Here is a 20,233-nt window from a genome sequence, read left to right on the forward strand (position 1 = left end):
GTGCATCTGTGTAACATGAGGAAGCATGTACATGAATCATCATGGTCACACAGCTCCCTGTCCCTCACCTTAGGGCTGCTATGCTTCAGAAGGTCATTGCCCACAGGGCACACCACCTCACCCTGCCTTCCAAGCACCACTTGATAATCATGAGCTTGGGAAACTCCGAGGCTCTACCCTGGCCCTCAAGAAGTGATGTGCATAGCAAGAGGCTGGCTATGTGGAATAGACTATGAGATCTCTCTCTCTCTCTCCCTCCTTCCCTCCCTCTCTCTCCCCCTCCATGTGTGTGTGTGTGTGTGTGTGTGTGTGTGTGTGTGTGTGTGTGTATGTGTAATGCATATTCATGTGCATGGGTACATATGTCTATGCAGGTGTGCCTACATGTGAAGGCCAGAAGTCAACCTCGGGTGTCATTCCTCAGGACCTGTGTATCTTGATTTTTTTTTAATCATCTGGAGCTTACAGATTAGTCTAAGCTGGCAGGCTAGCAAGCCCCAGAGAGGGGTCTATCTCTCTTCCCAGGATTGTGTGTGCTATGATGTCCAGGCTTTTACATGAGCTAGGGACACTCCTCCTGGCACTGTAAGCATCTTACCAAATAAGCTATCACCATGGTTTCCCAGATTTCTTGTGGAACATGGCGAAAGTATACAGGGTTGAAAAGCAATAGGGACTGTGTGGCACATCCATGACTGAGGCTCTCGTAGTCAAAGCTGGGTTCTGCATCTCCTTGTATCTCCAAACAGTACAGTCTATGAGTGAGTAGAAATAAGTGTTCCTGGGGTCAAAGGCTCTGGTGGCAGCTAAGCAGTCTTCCTGTGGGCAGAGGGAGGAAACAGGCTAGGCCTGTCTTCAGAGCCTAGACTGGCTTGGTATCCCACCCCTGAATTTTGCAAACCTTTGTAACTGGCAGCTGTTCTCCTTAGAGAAGGGCAGAGTACCCTCCTCTATGACACTGCTGGCAGCCTTGCTCCTAGAACTGGCCCTTGCCTTGGCTACTCTGATCTGGCAATCAACTGTTTGGGGTCAGGGCTTTGACAGCCTGGCCCCACTGCCCTGTCCTGTCCTGTCATCCTTTATGGCCCATCCACTGCCCTGGATGGAGTCCCTGCAGGTAACATGGTGTGATGTTCTGAGCTGAGGCTGTAAAACGTGTTTTCTCAAGCTAGGCGGTGGTGGTGCATGCCTTTAATCCCAGCACTCGGGAGGCAGAGCCAGGCGGATCTCTGTGAGTTCGAGGCCAGCCTGGTCTCCAAAGTGAGTTCCAGGAAAGGCGCAAAGCTACACAGAGAAACCCCTGTCTCGAAAAACCAAACCAAAAAAAAAAAAGGAGAGAGAGAGAGAGGAACTAATCAAAGCCCTGGGAGATATATATATATATATATATATATATATATATATATATATATATATATATATATAAAACAACAACAACAACAAAAACCATGTTTTCTCAACTTTGGTACCATTGACATTGACATTTGGGGCAGGATGACAAGCATGGCCTCTGTAGTACTGAGCTATCCCTCCTGCTCCAGAGTGACTTATTGTTGTGGCTCTCCTATACACTGCAGGATGTTTGAAGCATCCCTGGCCTACAGTATCTTCTTCTAGACTCTTTCTCCTCTTTCTCTGGGAAGATCAACAAACACAGCCAGACACTGTCCCCTGTCTCTGGAAGGCGGGGCTGCCCCAGGATGAGAATCTCAGCTCTACAGCCATGTCTTGGAGTCACATCTGGCTCAGCACTGAGTTCTTTGACACCTCCGAGCCTCATTGTCCTTATCTGCAACACAGGGAGCCCTGTCTTAACTCACAGGGCCTGAGGTTACAGAGAGGTCCAATGCTCCCTCCCACACATAGCTACTCTCCTGGTCCCCCAGTGTCACTGCCCTCCTGGGCTGCCTCTACCTCACACTGCAGGCCCAGCCCATCCTGCTGCTGGCTGACCCCTGCTAGGGCACAGTGGCAGCAAAAGACCCCCAGAGCCCTCTAGCTGTTGGGGAAGCAAGTGGAACAGCTACGCAAATGTCCTGGAGGGAACATGTGAGACCTTGGCCAGGGCCCCTAGAAAATAGCCAGGCAATTACTCAGAATGACTAATTATGCTAGGCTCTGTGATCCCTGGGGAGTTTGGACTCTTCTCAAATCCTTGGACACATCCCAGCAGAGAACAGCCTAGGGCTACACCAGTGTGCAGATGGGTCACAACATGGGACGCCTGCAGCCTACAACTTGAGAAGAGACTAGAGGCTGCAGGGAGGAGAGGGACTCTCAGGAGCTAAACAGAAGTGTGTGCCCTGGGCAGGAACCTCAGACACACCCACAAGACGAACTGTCCAAGATCTGAGTGGGGGCAGACAGCAGAGGCCTCTAGAAGAAAGCTGGGCCTATGGACTCGGTGCTCACTCCCCTACTCTGCACGCTGCGAGCAAGTGTCCATGCTGTAGAAGCACAGCCCCCTCCACTATGCCCCTGGGGACCCCCAAAGTCCTTGAATAGATAGACAAGACAGGTGGAGAGCTTAGTGCCAGGAGCCTGTTCAGACTCTGCAGAGGGAACAGGGATGCAGCACCCAGATAGGTGAGGCACAGAAGCCATCTTGAGTGATCTGTGCAGAGCCATGAACTAGATGTGGAAAAAGCCTCATTTGGATAAGGTAAGCATGGGTGCCATGGTTCTGGGGCACAAAGAGAGGTTTGGGAGAGGCACCTTGGGGCTCAGGCTTTATCTTGCTGAGGGTCTTGGGAATGATGGGATGGGAACAGACGGCAGGTGTCCAGAGAGCTTGGTCAGGACTAAACAAGTAAGAATTACAGCGGACACACCAGCATCTGCTGAGTCATGATGGAGCCCTGCCTCTCTTTTGTTTTTGTTTCAGGTGACCCAAGCAAGCTGAGAAACTGCTATGTAGCTGAGACTGACCTTGAACTTCTGATTTTCTTGCCTCTGCCTCCTGAGTGCTGGGATTACAGGCGTGCACCATTGACCCTGTTTTTACAGTGCTGGGGCTTGAGTCTGGGGCTTGGTTGCTGCTAGGTAAGTATTGTACCAACTGAGCTGGAGGCCTCCTCTGCCTCCTGTCCGTATTGCAGCCCTAGGCTACAGGCAGACAGGAGTGGGAGGAGGGAGATGTCCTCAAATACTCAGTTAGAAAACAAACTCAGGCCAGGCGGTGGTGGCGTATGCCTTTAATCCCAGCCCTTGGGAAGCAGAGCCAGGCGGATCTCTGTGAGTTCTAGGCCAGCCTGGTCTACAAAGTGAGATCCAGGAAAGGTGCAAAGCTACACAGAGAAACCTTGTCTTGAAACACCAAAAAAAGGAGGAGGAGGAGGAAGAAGAAGAGAAGGAGAAAGAGGAGGAGGAGGAGGAAGAGGGGAGGAAGAAGAAGAAGAAGAAGAAGAAGAAGAAGAAGAAGAAGAAGAAGAAGAAGAAGAAGAAGAAGAAGGAGAAGAAGAAGAAGAAGAAAACAAACTCAGGAGGTAGAGGTAGGAAAATCAGGGGGACAAAGCTAACCTCAGCTATAGAGCAAGTTCTATGACTGGGCTACATGAGTCCCAGCTTCATAACTACAGTTTCAAACCTGAGTGAGAGCCTGAGACAAGAGGCCACGTGTCTCTGCATTCACACAGCCCTCTCCCCACCTTGGCTGCCAGTGGTCTCTGCAGCAGTTCACAAACATTCCACATCCCACGAAGCCCTGTGTCTGTTTCCCAAGTACTACCTCCAAGAAGATCCAGTCTCCCCTCCCTTCTAGCTACATCACCAGGCCAGCACCAGGGTCCAGCATTTCCCGTGTATTTCTGTCGTCATTAATGTCCTCTTCTCTGCCACCCTCACACCCACTGCAGGGTTAGGGTCAGGGTTCTGTCTCTTCATGATCCTCCAAGTCCATCTGCATCATCTGCCTACTACCAGTCTTGGCTTGGTCACCCCCCAATCTTTCCCCTGGACTCAGCTCTTCACCCCATCTCTCTTCAGCTTGTTTCCTACACCACGGCCAGATCAATATTGTAAAAGGTGTGACTAGGAACACAGTACATCCTTTTAAAGACCTGACAATAGTTTCTATCACACTAACAAAATCCAGATTCCTTGTCCAGTTCTCAAACTCATTGAACCCCATTACCTCAGGGCCTTTGCACATGCATGATCAGCTCTTTGGGATTGGAAGCCACACTCCTGAAGACAAATTTGGTTCCTGCACAGAGGAGCTGGTATCAGCTCCAGCCTTGAGGCAGTGCCTCAGAAGGGCAGTAGTGGTGGCCACCAGGGAGGGTGGAGGAGCATTCCTGTACAGCCTGTCCCAAAGCCCAAGGCATGTGAGGGTGAGGGAGGTCTGAAATGAAGTTTCCAGGACAGCCCACAGCCTGGGCTGGCAATAGTGGGAGTTTCTAGGGTACAATGAAACTGTCATCCCCTAAGTGGCCCTCAGTGAGCCAACTCCCCAGGTCCTCCCCAACCCCCCCCCCCCCCCCCCCCCCCCCCCGTGACAAGGAGGTAGCCTGAGTAAATGGAGCTGTGTCACCACCTCTGCGGGAGGCAGCAGCATGGTTGGCTGCAGTGTCTGAGCTGGGGACTCATCAGGCAGAACTGAGTGCCAGGGTAACTGGTATCACCCGAGGTTCTAGATGTTCCCCTATGAGCCAGGCAGGCGGCCAGAGGCTCATCCTCCAGCACCTCAGTAATATCAGTGTGTTCGCTTGTCCCTCGGGGCCTTGGTTCCCAGAGATCTGAGCCCCAATCACCTCCCCAAGGTAGCAGCCACTTCAAGATCTTCTTTCTGCAGGCACAGCCCCAAACACTGAAGGCAGCCATTGCAGTTCCCTCCCATGTGTGGGTTGAATGGTGAACCCCTCATTCTGGACATGTCCAGAACATCAGAATGTGAGCTTAGAAAGAGATTCTACAGGACTGGAGAGATGGCTCAGCCATTAAGAGCACTGGTTGCTCTTCCAGAAGATCTGGGTTCAATTCCCAGCACCCACATTGCAGCTCACAACTGTAACTCCAGTTCCAGGAGACCCGACACCCTCACACAGACATACATGCAGGTAGAAAGGTAGAACACCAATGTGAATAAAATGATTTAAAAAAGAAAGGAAGAAAGAGACTCTATGGAGTAACCACGGGTCACAGGTGAGGCCCTGATCCACTATGACCAGTGTGCTGTAGGAAAGGGAAACACGCTCTGTGCACACAGCAGAGTGAAGAGACACAGGGAGCAGCAGTCTGGGGCTACATCTGCTGCTCAAGCAGGCAGTCTGGTGTCTTCACTCATACTGTCCCTTGGCACTTCTGTGGCTGGCTCCTGAGACACGATGCCAGTCCATTTGTGACCCTGACCTGGAACCCTGACCTGGACCTGAGCAAGGTGTCTATTCTCTGGAAGGCATTGAAAGTGACGCCTTAGACATGTGCCTTCCAAAAGTGCATCCTGTGGCAGCACTTCATCATACATACTGAATCTGTGTTCTATAGAAGTGTGGGATCACATGACTCTCTCTAAGCTTCCATTTCTTCAGCTTGGGAATGGGTACACTGCTACTTTGCCTGGGTCAGTGTGAACAGTACAAGAGCCTGAGATAGCATGAGAACATCATCTGCAGGTCACAGGGACATCACCGCAGCAGCTTTTAATGCTTGGTACTCATGAATCCCATAACCCCACATGCCTTGACACCTCACACCCTTTCTCCTTCCACTGTGCCTAAACATGCGCCCACTCCATGCTTGTGAAGCAGTCCCTCAGACTGAGAGGTAGAAACTTTTGGTTATTCCTGCCAATATGTATATTGGGAGAATCAGCTCATTGCTAGACTGGCTGGGAGCCAGTATTGATAACTAACAGTCACCATCTCCAGCTGTGTGGCATTCAGAAGTCTGGGGAATGTGGCCATTGTCTTCATCTAAATCTTTGCTCATCTAAATCTTTACACTTAGTATTGAAAAGGGACAGAAGTTGGAGAAAGCCTCTTTATAGACTTCTCTATGCCTACTGGGGTTCGTTTTCAATTTTTTTAAAAAATATAAACATGTGATTTAAACAGGGTCTTATTTTGTAGTCCAGGCTAACCTTGAATTCTTTTTGGTTTTGTTTTGTTTTTTTAGATAGGGTCTCACTATATAGACCATGTTGACCTGGAACTAACAGAGATCTGCAGCCTGTGCCTTCCTAGTACTGGGAGTTAGCCTTGAACTCCCTTCTTCCTTCCTTCCTTCCTTCCTTCTTTCTTTCTTTCTTTCTTTCTTTCTTTCTTTCTTTTTTTGTTTTGTTTTTTCGAGACAGGGTTTCTCTGTGTAGTTTTGTGCCTTTCCTGGAACTCACTCTATAGCCCAGGCTGGCCTCAATTCACAGAGATCCACCTGCCTCTGCCTCCCAAGTGCTGGGACTAAAGGTGTGTGCCTCCACCGCCGGGCTAGCCTTGAACTCTTGATCTTCCTACTTTAGGCTCCCCAAATAGAATTAAAGGTGTGTTCCACCATGCCCAGATCATCTTAATTCTTAGCAAACATATTGATAATAGTAATATCCAGCCAGTGTCATGCTTGAGTCCTGTCTCAGCTCTGGTGGGACTATTTGTACCACTGTAGCCAGCAAAGGACACAGAGCAGGCTCAGTGACCCTCTTTTCTGCTTAGGGCCAATGGTTACATAGTCTCCAGTACACCCCTGCATCCACCCAGCCCTCCTTATGTATCATACCCTAACTGACTGAGAGATGCTTCCTCAACCACCTCCCAATAGACATGCACTTCTGGGTGGAGGTTTAGCCTCTGAGACTGCTGATTTGGGTTCTAGGCTGAGAGAGAGAAAAGAAGGCAGGTGGCAGGGTGAGGGTGTGAGTGTTGCTCTGGCCACACAATGTCTTTCAAAAATATTATTATTATTTGTTTGGAGCTGAGGACCAAACCCAGGGCCTTCTGCTTGCTAGGCAAGTGCTCTACCACTGAGCTAAATCCCCAACCCAAAAATTATTTTTGTATATACGTATGTATGCATGCATGTATGTGCATCTGTGTGTGTCTGTGTGAATACATGGGCATATGTGTGCAGGTGTGTACACAGAGATCAGAAGGTGTCCTCCATTACTCTCCATCTATTCCTTTGAGGCAGGATCTCTCCCTGAACCCAGGACTTGATTTTTTCTTGGCTAAGCTGGAAGCTAGTCTGCTTCAGTGATCCCCTTGTCTCCCTCTCTCAGAGCTGGGATCACAGGTATTCATGGGCTTATGTGAGCACTGGGGTCTGAGTCGGTCTTCATGACTGAGCAGCAAAGCCTCTCAACTGCTGAGATCTCCAGATCTCCCACTATGTCCGATACTTCTATTTGGTGCCACCCCCAAAATTCAGGAGAGGTCATGGGAAAAGTTAGGTCTCTAGAGTCTCTTACAAATTTAGTGACCTGGTCCCTGAAGTCAACCAGTCCACATGGAAGCAACCAGAGGGAGCTGAGAAAGAGCTGTCCTTTCAGAGGGGCTGGTCCTTCTCAAGAGACACAGTCTCAATTCTCCATATTGCCTCCTCATTCCTTAGTTTAGGGGTTGCAACCCGAATGCCCCTAGGGGCCCCAGCTATGACTATAAGAGAGTGGCATGGGCTTTGTGTGAGATGATAAATAACTTTTGACTTTGAGCCTCAATGCTGTAAAAGAGGAAGGGCTGGGGTGGAGAGGGGCTATACAAAGGATGGCTGTTTGTCCTTTTGAGGACCAGCAGGGTTTGGGCATAGCATGCTCTGAGGGCCGGATGTGGTGGAGACACCCTCATTGGGACTCTTGCCCTGCCACTGGGAAAATGACTTAGATTTCTGAGCCTCGGTGTAATTGTCTTAAAAGTGATGGCCAGGGTTGGGGATTTAGCTCAGTGGTAGAGAGCTTGCCTAGCAAGTGCAAGGCCCTGGGTTCGATCCTCAGCTCCACCCAAAAAAAAAAAAAAAAGGTGATGGCCATTCTAACCACATTCACACCATAGTGTTCTGAGGCTCAATTAAACCAGGAAACACTTTTAAAACTACAAGGAAGTCAAGCAACAGTGGCTGCTGTTGCCCACCCACCGGCTGAGCTCTACTTCCTGCGTGTGCCTAGGTACCCCGCTCCCAGGGTCTGTGTGCTGCCAAGGAAACAGGCAGGTGCTGGGGCATCTCAACAGCTGGGCCACTGCCCCCTGGAGGGGTTACTTTCTAGTGTCTCAGGTGCCTGGGGCTGTAACTTACTTGGTAGAGCGCTTGTACAATATGCACAAGGCTCTGAGTTCAAACCCGAGCTGTGTAAAGCATGCCCGGAATGCCAGCATTTGGGAGGTAGAGGCCAGCAGATCAGAAGTTCAACGCCATTCTCAGCTACACATCCAGCTGAGACTAGCTTAGGCTACATGAAACCCTGGTTCAAAAATGATATCTCAGCATTTTGTTCTGAATTAAGAGTCCTAATAGGACAATGGTAAAGAGGGGAAACTGAGTCAAGAGAGGGCCACAAATCACAGTGATGTTCCCTGAAAGACTGGGGTAAGTTAAAAGGACAACTATTTGGGGACTAGGGATGTGACTCAGTGGGGGAGCGCTTGTCTGTAGTATGCTCAAGACCCCAGCTCCAATTCCTAGGACCACAAACAGGGCAAAGAAAACCTCTATGAAAGGCAAGGAAGGAGTCCTCTCCAATGTGCAGAGCCAACAGACTGGGAGGTGTTGGCCATGAAGACAGACTAAACTAAGATCAAACCCTATGAGAGCTCAAGTATAGGACAGGGGAGACGCCAAGCTGACCAGTGGTGCAATGAAGAGACCATGAACAGATGTTGGCCCCTGGAGCCAAGGGAGCTGGTGCTCCAGGGCTTTCAGATGACACCTTCAGAAAGCATGGTTGAATATTTATTCCAACCCACGTGGTTACCGGGGTGCCCAGCTCTAGTTTCATGCAGAGTGTTCTGCACTCATTCCTTACAGAAAGAAAGGTTTTGTGATCAATTTTGCAGACACTTGCATTTGGAGAACTAATGCTCCCCCCATCCCACCTCACCCCATTGTGTGTGTGTGTGTGTGTGTGTGTGTGTGTGTGTGTGTGTGTGTTTAACTTACTATGTAGTGCATCCTTCTGCCTCAGCTCCCCATGTATGGGCTGAAGGTATGCATCACCTGCCCTGCTCAGGAGACAGTACTCATCTTGGGCCACAAGTCTGTCCCGCCCTCCGGGGCCTCTCCGGAAGGGCAGAACCAACTGTCCCTCAGAGGAGACAGGGTGTGTAGGAGAGCTGTGCGTGGGGGCTGGGAGCAGAGAAGGTCTACTCTGCAATCGTGGAGGTCCAGGCCAAAATCAGAGGGAAGGAAACTCTCCATCCCCATAGTAACACTTGAACATGGGACGAGCTGACTGTGGGGAGCCATCTGATGTTGGGAGCTGCAGGAGGCAGACCGGATCCTAGAGCCAAGAGCACATGAATGGGCAGTGGGGTGTCACCAGGCAAGGCAGGGCCTCTATGAGGCCAGCTGTGCCCAGAGGAACCTCAGCTCCTCTGAGTCAAGGCCTCCTCTGCCGAGCCCCCCCCCCCCCCCCCCAGTCTCATCCATCTGCTCTTCATTCCAGGAACCCTTTTCCTGCTCTGCAGAAGAGCCCCATGCTAAGTGGAGCTCTGCGTTTTCTTCGGAAGAGCCTGGGTGAGACAAGGGTTGTGGTAAAGTAGGAGTTACAGGAAAACTGAAGCAACAAAGCACAAAAGCAAAACCCCGCAAATATACACTGTAGAGCATATCTCTCAGGAACACTACAGCTAAACACCGAAGTTTCAGCAGGTGCTATGAGGCTCAAGTAGGACTTCTCTTCTAATCAGGGATGGGAGTAAGTCTCCTGCAGAGTGATATGCAACTGAATGACCAGGGCAAGAGATCAAGGAAGGCCACGGAGGCGAAGGAGCAGCAAGGAATGGCAAATCTGAGGTCATCCCGAGCCATGTGGACCCTGTCTCAAGGGCAAAAAGAAGCAGATGAAATGGGGATATAAGTGGAAAATAAAAGTCAATAAAAGGGGCTAGAGAGGCTGGGCGGTGGTGGCTCACGCCTTTAATCCCAGCACTCAGGAGGCAGAGGCAGGTGGATCTCTGTGAGTTCGAGGGCAGCCTGGTCTACAGAGAGAGATCCAGGACAGTCATCAAAGCTACACAGAGAAACCCTGTCTCAAAAAACCAAAAAAAAAAAAAAACCAACCAACCAACCAAACAAACAAACAAAACAAAACAAAACAAAAACAAAAACAAAAAACAAAGTGGGGGGCTGGAGAGATGTCTCAGCAGTTATCACTGTTGCTCTTGCAGAGGACCCAGGTTCAGTTTCCAGTGTCCACCTGGTGGTTCACAACCATCTATAACTCCAGTTCCAGGAGCTCCAACATACTCTTCTGGCCTCTGTGTGTACCAGGCATGCACAGCATGCTTATACTTACATACATACACATACACACATACATAATACACATATACATGCAAGCAAAACACTCATACACATAAAAATAAATCTAAAAAATTTTTAAAGCCAATAAAAGAGTATGGTGACTGTCCTAAAGGACAGATGAGGAAGGGGATGGTATGACAAAGGTCATTCCTATGTCCAGCAGTGTGGTTGGCCCCACTATCATGGCCAAGGGGACCCTCCCCTCTTCATATCTCACGAGGGAATTTCCATTCTGTTCCTCAGGAGATAAGCCTGGATTGACCTTCCACCCTTCTCTGTACCCCTCTCTCCTATCTGAGAAGGAGGGAGGGCGTAAGGCTCATCGGCAAGGCCATCACGGGGAGGTTAGGGGGGCTTTCCCCACAGCCAGCCCTGCTCTTTTGGGGAACCCATATGGGATAGTCCATTTGCTCCTGTTCCCATGCTCCAGGTACCTGAGTCTCGGTTAGGGAGGGGTGGCCTAATGGTCTAGCCTCCTCCATTGGTCTAGCTTCTCTCAGTTAATGAGTCCCTGGACTCTGGGCCTTAGAGGGTCTGGGTTCTATAGAGAAGGCTGCCTGGTCCTCCTTGTGCCTCAGCTTACCTGCCAGATATGTGACGTTCTTTATTTTCTAGGAGGCTGTCTCACCCCAACCAGGAGACTGTCTCTGGACTTACCCTCAGCTTTAGACTAACCTTCCTCTGAACAATGTGTATCAGATACATTGTGTCGTAATATTAACAAATAGTCACAAATACTAACATAACAATTATTTCTTGAAAGTAGCAATCTCTTCTGCTAGTTGCTCTAAATTAAAAAAAAAAATAGATTTGATTCTTTTTTTTTTTTTTTTTTTTTTTTTTCAGAGCTAAGGACCGAACCTAGACTGCCTTGTACTTGCTAGGCAAGTGCTCTACCACTGAGCTAAATCCCCAACCCCTAGATTTGATTCTAATGTGTACATGTTTTTTGCCTGCATGCACCACATGTATGCCTGGTGCAGGTGGAGGTCGGAAGAAGGCAGTGGATCTCCTGGAACTGGAGTTCTAGAACCGAGCCTGGGCCCTCTGCAAAAGCAACAAGTGCTCTTCCCCTCTGAGCCATGTCTCTAGCCCTTAGTCACTCTACATTTTATCTTCAGGTTAGGCACACGGTATAAAGATCTATATGGCCACACAGCATGACACTCAGTCCATACGCCAGGCCGGGGAAACTGCTAGGACATTGTTGGAGACCTTGCTCGGCTCTTCGAACTATGTTCTTTATATAACCCAACGAGGGACAGGCCAGAATAACCATTTGATCAAGTAGTTGGGTTTTAGCTTAAGGAAGGGTGAGCAGGTCCACAGAACCAGGGGGGTTTATGCTTATGCCTCACCTCAGGCCACAACGCATTTCTCTTCCCATCTACCCTCAGTCCCCATTTTCCCTGCACCACTGATTTTGCAAGGCCCCCAAGGCCTCTCTGGAACAGTAGAGTGGAAGTACATCTGCCTGGGGCACCTTCTCTCTGCTTCTCTACCCTCCCTGGGAGCACACTGTTCCTCCCTCTGGGCCCCAGAATGTTCTTTAGTCTGGAGAAATGGTTCAAATGGGAGTCAATCCAAGTTTGTAAATTCCAGTAAAGGCATGTGTGGAACCATGCTTGGAAGGCACATTCTCAAATTCCCTAGAAGTAAGTTTAGGTCACAAGGAAACTGGTTTCACAGCTGGGAAAGAAGGGAACAGAGTGTGCATTATTCCCAAATGGTAGCACAGCTCAAGTGAGCAGCAGCTCTCCCACAGGGTTCCTTGTGAGTTTCCCAGGTTTCTCACATCCCTCGCCATCAAAGGATACTGGGAACAAGAGCCGAAGTCCCTAGATGTTCCTGGGGTTAGTGTCCACCAGCAGCAGGCAAACAGGAGCCTCAGGTTGGCCAATGTTTATTCCTGAGGCTTCAGAATCCAAAGCCCAGAGCCCTTTACTCACCCACCTCCCAGTGACACCTTCAACTCATTACCTTTGCCACTTAATTCTCACTAACAAGTGCAATGGCACATCGAGATCTTGTGGGTCAGCAACCTGCAGCAGCTTGCGTGCCCAGCCACTGTACAGCCCACCATCGAGACACAGGGGGGCTTGTGAGCATCCAAATGCTTGGACATGTGCCCTGGCCAGCAAAAGCCTGCCACCAAGACACGTGAGGGTTGATTTCATGTTCATGTGACTCTCAAACCAAATACCAAATAAGCCCCATGCTTTCTTTGCTAACTCATCTCTGGCAGATGGGGGTAGGGCGTGAGTGTGCTGGGGCTTCTGGCTCCCCAGGAATCACCTAGTGACCCAGGGCCATGCTAGGACCAGTTATCACTGCCCCAAACCCCAGTCTTCTCAGGCTTCCTTTCTTCCCCCCACTGCCGAGCCCTACAGTGAGTGAGATCATGTCCTTCAGGTAGCAGCCACCTGTGGCTGCTGAGAGTCCCTGGAGGCTTAATTCAGTACACCCCAAATGAGCTGTGCTTAATGAAGCTTATCACAGGATGGACAGCTTCTCTGCACCTGCTAAAGACCTCAGCAGTCTCCCCACCACCCCCTACTTCAGTGCAGTCTCCTATGACTAACTAGAACTTTCTGATGTGGAGCCTGAGTTTGCTCCAGGACCAGCCAGCTGGATCCACCTGCGCACCCATTTACCTTGGGAATCTTCACCGCAACAGATCCCACAGACTTAGGAGGAGGTCCCCCTGTCGCCTGAGGTGCTGATGAGGTTGAGAGGATAGAGGTGGGAGTCCTGACATTTCTGTGGACAACAAAAGTCTGAGACTCCCAGTGTGGGAATGGGCATGCCCATCCCATGCTTGTTTCGGGGCTATGGATACCAGGTGACTTGCACACGGTCACCATGTGGCTCTAACACTCTGAGCTAGGCTGGACCTACCTAACAGGCAAAGCCCTAGACCGTTTTTCCCTGAGCTGGGCCCAGTGGGGGGTGTGTGTGTGTGTGTGTGTGTGTGTGTGTGTGTGTGTGTGTGTGTGTGTGTGTGTGTTGGAGGTGGGGTAAGAGTGTTAGGTACAGCAGCTGGCCTGGGGCTTCTCCTTGACCCACTCTGAGGAAGTAGAGGCTGAGAGAGACCTCACTGCCTACACATGCTCCACAGCACCAGGCCTTCCGAAGCCCTGTCTTCCAAGAACCCTTTCAAGCTGCATCCATCCAGGGCTCTCCTGATGTCCCCCTCCTTAGAGGTCCACACTACCTGTAGCAATTCTTTTAGCCCCTTCCCATCTCCAGCAAGGTTCTTGAAAAGAGGCCTTTCTTTCCTACACCCTAGCATGTCCCTATAGATAAGCTGGAATAGATAGGAGACTGCCCAGAGCCACCCTCCTCTTCCACTGGGTACCAGCTCCTGTGTATCAGTGTGACAGTATATCCAAGGTTGGCGCCTGCATGGTGGCAAAGATGAACCACCACCACCATGTTCCATCATGAACAACCCCCTCTGCAGCCTCTGTGGGGCTTTGAGAAGTCTGCTCAGCCTGTCTGTAGGTTGCTGACCCAAAGATGTGTCAAGGACCGGCAGATTCCTTCCAGATAATAGGGATCATTGGGTGACAGGGAGGCACTGGGATCGTTAGGAGGCATTTGTGTGAATGGAGGGATGTTATGCATCCAAGGGTCTGTAGATAGGGAGGATTCAGAAGAAACCAGATCCATAAACCCTTTTCATATGAACTTGGTTTCAGATTAACTTGTTCCTGAATCAGAGTGGCTTTGAGAGGCAGGGCCTAGGGACTCCTAGGGAGATGAAGGGACACTTAAAAGAAGTAACACAGACGAGGCGGAAGCTACTAAATGACAGATGTCATCAGGTTCAGAAGGACACTCCATGCTGGGAGGGATACACAGAGGCACCGTGTGGACACTTGGGACCAGTGGGGAGGTGGGCAGACAGTTGGGGATGGGGAGCAAGGCATGGCCAGAGCCTAGAGCTGGCAGACTTTGGCCAAAGCTCCTGCTCCTAGGCTGCCGGAGAAGGAAGCACCTACCTGTACCACGGTGGGTAGGTGCTGAAGACCTGGAGTCATAGATGGCAGGGTCCTGCAATTGAGAAGTCATCCAGTGCCCCCTTGGTGCCCTGGCCCAGAGCCTGCCACGCCTGTAGCACCAAGGGCCATGCTGAGGAGGATCTGAAAGGAGAGGGCTGTGGGAGGCGTGGCCTGGGCCCTGATCCCCTAGGGCAGGCTCTGAAGGGCCTGGAGGGAGCCTAAGTTCCAGGCCTCCTTTCAAAGGTCTGAGGAAGAATATGGGAAAGTGTGCAGAAGGGGCCAGGCCCTGGGGCCAGCACAAGCCAACCTGAAGCCAGGGAAACTCAAGGAAGAGCAAATGTGGGAACAATCCTAATGCACATGGATTGTGGGCCCAGGACACAGAACTTCAGCCAGGAGCTGAGACCCCAGACAGACCTGTCCCCAACAAGGGAAGGCAGGTCTTAGGTGTGTGAACAGAGCTTTGAAGCTAGAAGAGACCTTCTGGCCAGAATTACACTTAGCACCAGGGTGGGCAGGTAGGTGGTCCCCTGAACTCAACAACTTGTTCCAGGCTCTCCTGTATGCACTGCCTTCTGGGTTCACCCCGGTCCGGTGGCCTTTCCCTCCTGGGAAGAGCAGAAAGGCCTCAGGTGTGGGGCAAGAGAGTACAGTGCCATGGCAGGGGGAGGGGGCATAGGGAGAGGGGGTTGAGAGTGATCCAGGAATACGCAGAGCATATGGGTGGAGATATGTTGGCCAAGGTGGAAGATGGAGCGGGACCCAGCTGAGGATACTGAGGTGGGATGTGGGGCATGTGGTGGGAGAGCCGAGAGGGTCTGAGGTAGACATGTGTGAGGAGGAAAAAGGCTACAGTCTGAGGCTGGGGGCCGGGAGTCCACAGGCAGGTGAGGACAGGGAAATAACTTGAATGGGAGAGGGCTGTCCAGCAAGGAGGGTAGCAAGTGGAGTTTGGGAAGGTGCCAGGCAGTGGGCAGGAAGGAAGGTGCCAGGTAGGGAGGGAGGGAGAGGATGCCAGACAGGGCATGTGGGAGAAAGCTGCCAGGAGGAACAGGTGGGGAAAGTGCTAGGCAAGAGGGAGGTGCCAGGCAGTGGGGAGGAGGGTGGTGCCAGACAGGGAAGGGAAGGGAAGGTGCCAGGCAGCAGGGTGCCAGACAAGGGCAGGGGGAGGGGATGCAGGTGGAAGGAGGGTAGGAAGGTACCAAGTAGGGGTGGGAAGAGAGGGTACCAGGTAGGGATGAGGTGTCAGAGATGGGGCTGGATGGAGTTGGCTAGAAGAGGTAGGAGAAAGAGGTTCTAGGTCAGGGAGCGTGCCAGGCAGGGGGAATAAAGGGAGTCAGGGTAGTGGGCAACACCAGGAAAGAGGGAAGAGGACAGCAAGGAAGAAGGAGGGTGCCAGATAGGGAGGAGGGCACTGGCCAGGTAAAGGGAAGATTCCAAGCAAGAGAAAGCAGGGAAATGCCAGGTGGGTAGAGGAAGGGGATGCCAGTTAAGGGGAAGAAGGATGCCAGGCAAAGAGAAGGATGCCAGGCAGAGAGAGGATCAGGGATGCCAGGTAGAGGGAGGAGGGATGCCAGGTAGAGGGAGGAAGGATGCCAGGCAGCGGGAAGAGGAATGCCAGGCAGAGAGAGGAAAAGGAATGCCAGGCAGGAGGAAGAGGGATGCCAGGCAAGGGGAGGAGGGATGCCAGGGAGCAGACGGAGGGATGCCAGGCAGGGAAGAGAAGGGATGCCAGGCAGAGGGAGGAGGGGGATGCCAGCAGAGGCGAGGCAGTACTGCCAGCAGGGAAGGCGGGGGCGCTGGCGCAGCGCGGCTGGGCGGCGGCGTGTTTGCCTAGGGCCGTGGGGGCCGCGCGGTGCGGGTCGCTCACCTGCTCCCTCGGGACCCCGGCCGGGAGCGCGGCTGCCCGCCCTCCGCTCTGAGCTCCTGCTTGACTTGGCGCCTGCGCTGCTGCAGCCTGGAGCGGGGGAGGCGCAGGGAGCGTCTGCAAAGAGCTAGGCACTTAATAATGAGTTAGGGATCGGAGTAAGAAGCTTTGCCCCATCCAACAGTGTGTGTGATCTTCAGCTCTGAGCCCTGCGACTGAGCCCTTGCCAGACCTAGACCCACCGGTGGTGAACTTCAAGCTTGTGCACAGATATCTTGTAAATGCACCTGTGCACCAATCTTTCACAATACGCTCAAAACACTGTGTGTCTTTTCACAGCTCCACACTAACACCCTATGGGCATATATACACACAGCTGTGTGCTCACATACAGTGGGAGCATCATAAGTGCTGCAGATGTTACCTACCAAGGAGATACCCTCCCCTAACGCAGTGTTCCCGTGCATACTATGGAAGGAAGGCTTTGGTACCCTTGCAGCCTTTGAGACCCAGTTGATGCCGAGCAGTGGTGGCGCACGCCTTTAATCCCAGCACTTGGGAGGCAGAGCCAGCAGGATCTCTGTGAGTTCGAGGCCAGCCTGGGCTACAGAGCGAGTTCCAGGAAAAATTTTTAAAAAGTAAGGTGGAGACCCAATTGAGATCTTTGGTGTAGCGTGGCTAGTTGACACAGACCTCAAGAAGGCCACTCAGAGCACAGGGCCAGCCAAGCCTGGTTCTGGTCACCTGTGAGGTCTCCCCAGAGTCCCACCTCCAGTCACCAGACCCCAACTAGCAGAGTATGCAACACTGCAGGGCTTCACTCTGACCTGCAGAGCAAATGGGTTCAAAGAGCTGGGCAAGGGCCAGCGTGTGTGGGAAGAAGCCTGCTAAGTTCCGGGTACCAGAGGACAGTGCCCCCCTCCCCCAAGGACATGGCAGACAGTGGGGAGCTGTGGAAGAGGCTGAGGTCAAGGCCATGCCCTGCTGCCTTACATTTCCTTCTGCCCTACAGGCCTGACCACTCCATTCACGTGATGGACAGACAGTTCAGAATCTAAGCCCTGATCCCTACCTGGCTGTGCTGTCCCCGGAGTCCACAGATCTCACAGGCATGAGCAGAGCTGTCCCCATCTTCCTTCCTTCCTTCCTTCCTTCCTTCCTTCCTTCCTTCCTTCCTTCCTCTCTTTCCTCTCTTTTGTCTTAAAACTTTAATCATGAAAAATAGACATAATCAAAAATATAACATCTTTTTAAAAAGATTTCCGTGGTTTTTTTTGTTTGTTTGTTTTTGTTTTTGCCGGAGCTGAGAACTGAACCCAGGGCCTTGCACTTGCTAGGCAAGCGCTCTACCACTGAGCTAAATCCCCAACCCCAAGACTTACTTTTATTTGAAATTATGTGTATGTGTGTGGGTATGTGCAGATGTGTGAAGGTGCCTGCAAAGGCAGAGAGTGTTGGATCCCCTGGAGCTGGAATTCCAGGCACTTCTGAGCTGCCTAGCAAGAGCCCTGGGAACATCACTCTGGTCTTCCACAAGCGCAGTCCATGACTTAACTGCTGAGCTAGACGTGATGGCGTCTATCCCAGGCTGGCCTCTTACTCGCTGTGTAGCAGAGGGTGCTCTCGAGCTCCTGTTCCTCCTGCCTCTGCCTGAGGCCACAGTACAGGCACCCTATCCCTCTGACATTGACTATAGGCTGTGGCACCCCTCTTCTGTCCCCCTACTCAGAGCTGGTAGGGAAGCCACCCAAGATGGGACGTAAGATGATGGAGAATGAATCTGGCACCCTGACATTTCTGAGCGGGTCAGCAGGGAACAATGTCGGAGAAGTCAGTGAGATTACCACAATGCTCAAAACCTTGACTGAAAATGACTCTTCCTGAGTCTCTGCCACTCTGGATAGGGACTCTGTGATGGGACCAGGGAGGCACGTCAGTCTGGGCTTCCTGGCCACACTTTACACCTGACACCAAGTAAGAGGAAGATTTAGGGAAACAGGGCCCTGAGATGCCTGTGCTGGGTTGAGGCAGCTAAGCAGGGCCAGGCCAGTGTTGGACTAGGCTACAGTTGGGGTGTAATTATACCCTGAAGCACTACTTTTATAGTCAGAATTTGGAAACAATTTAAATTTTGTCAACACATAACAGACGAGGTCAACTGGGCAGCAGGCATTAACAGGTGCCTACAAGATAAATTACTTAGTAGTCTCTAATGCCTTTTAGATAAAAAAAAAGATACTATTGATCTAGAAGGATCTCAACTATAAGTCAAGGGAAAAAAGCAACGCATACAGGTAAGTGTGTAAAGAATACCAGCATCTGTGAGTGTGAGCATGAGCAAGCATGTGTTGTGTGTGCAAGCAGGTACCTGTGACTTGTGTGCTATGTAAATGTGTGTGTGTATCACATACAGGCTGTCTGTATCTAAAGCACTGTTCCAGAAAGATGGGTTTCTCACTTCCTTTTTTCTTTTTTTAAATAATCTTTTAATTATATTTTATTTATTTATGCCATGCCATGGTGTGTATGTAGAGGTCAGATAACAACTTTTGTGACGCAATTGCTCTCCTTCCCAAGATGGCGGTGTCAGTCATGAGGCTCAAACTCAGGTCATCAGGCTGGGCAGCAGGGGGCTTTACCCTCTGGGCCATCTTTCCTTCCTTCCTTCCTTCCTTCCTTCCTTCCTTCCTCCCTCCCTCCCTCCCTCCCTCCCTCCCTCTCTCTCTCTCTCTCTCTCTCTCTCTCTCTTTCTTTCTTTCTTTCTTTCTTTCTTTCTTTCTTACTGCAACAGGGTCCTATGTAGCCCAGGCTGAACTCAGACTTGCTGTGTAATAGAAGATAACCTTGAACTCCTAATCCTCTGTCTCTATCTCCTGAGTGATCATGGCATACATCACCAAAACTGGTTTATGCAGTGCTAAGGATCAAACCCAGGGTCGCACAAGGTGAGCTCTCTCCTAGCTGAGCCACATCCCCAGCCTCAAGGTCTCACCCTCAGTGTTGCACGTTCTACAAGCTTTGGCCACTATGTAACGATATGCACTCACCACTATAGGATAAAGCCACTTTATGCTATAAAGTGGCTTCATTGGCTCAAAGCCCCTCCCCATTCCATATCTTTTACTTTCCCAGAAGCCCCTAGTTGGAATTTTATAGCCCAGTGCACTCCTGGGCTCTTTCACGTCACAATGAAAGTTTCAATAGTGTAATTTGCTTGTTTATTTATTTTCAAGTGGAATAAGATGCCATCTCATCTACCTCTGAAATATTTAGTTTTTTGCTTTTTGTTTCTTCGAGACAGGGTTTCTCTGCGTAGCTTTGTGCCTTTTCCTGGATCTCACTCTGTAGCCCAAGCTGGCCTTGAACTCACAGAGATCCACCTGCCTCTGCCTCCCAAGTGCTGGGATTAAAGGCGTGCGCCGCCACCACCAGCCCTGCTGAAATAATTAGTAGTAAAAAGTTTGTTTACTTAGTTTTCTGTGTAATTATCATCAAGTCAGTTCCAAAGTCCTGGCTGACTGTCAGGATCCCCTCTGAAGGCATTCAGGTTCACCAGGTTCTCCTGTGGCCTTCTAACCTATCCTAATCAGAATGACTCTTCACCGCCATCTTGGGAAGTGCCTCTACCTCTCTCCTGTCCACTCAATCAAGGAGCGTGGTGTTCTTATCAAGTATCAGATATAGCTTTAGAGTCAGGCACTGAGGTACACCGTGAACAAACAGCCCGAAGCGTTTCCTCCCACTTGGAATTTAGCAGATGAGAGAGGGCTAAGAGGCGAGAAACACATGTGACTTGTCCACCGTGACCATGCAAGACTGGTTCAGCATTCAAAGCTCAGTCCAGGGGATAAGTTCACCAAAGCTACAGGTGTAGTGAGGTCCTTTGGGAAAGCCACTACTTCGTAAGCTAATTTTAAAA

At 50.8% G+C, this 20,233-nt stretch overlaps 1 protein-coding gene across 2 annotated transcripts in view; it reads right to left on the reverse strand.

Annotated features, from left to right (window-relative positions):
• The window catches only part of Smarcd3 (SWI/SNF related, matrix associated, actin dependent regulator of chromatin, subfamily d, member 3), a 33,223-nt gene extending 16,814 nt beyond the window's left edge, over positions 1 to 16,409 (reverse strand). For both annotated transcript variants that reach the window (XM_036182262.1, XM_036182259.1), the window contains exons 1-2: positions 16,318 to 16,409; positions 14,448 to 14,588 (exon numbers count right to left, since the gene is read on the reverse strand). In XM_036182262.1, the coding sequence (XP_036038155.1) occupies positions 14,448 to 14,486 (39 nt within the window). In that variant the 5' untranslated portion in view covers positions 14,487 to 14,588; positions 16,318 to 16,409. The remainder of the gene's footprint in view (positions 1 to 14,447; positions 14,589 to 16,317) is intronic.
• Positions 16,410 to 20,233: the final 3,824 nt, after the last annotated feature.

This window comes from Onychomys torridus, chromosome 3 (assembly GCF_903995425.1).
Source record: "Onychomys torridus chromosome 3, mOncTor1.1, whole genome shotgun sequence".
Taxonomy (NCBI): domain Eukaryota; kingdom Metazoa; phylum Chordata; class Mammalia; order Rodentia; family Cricetidae; genus Onychomys; species Onychomys torridus.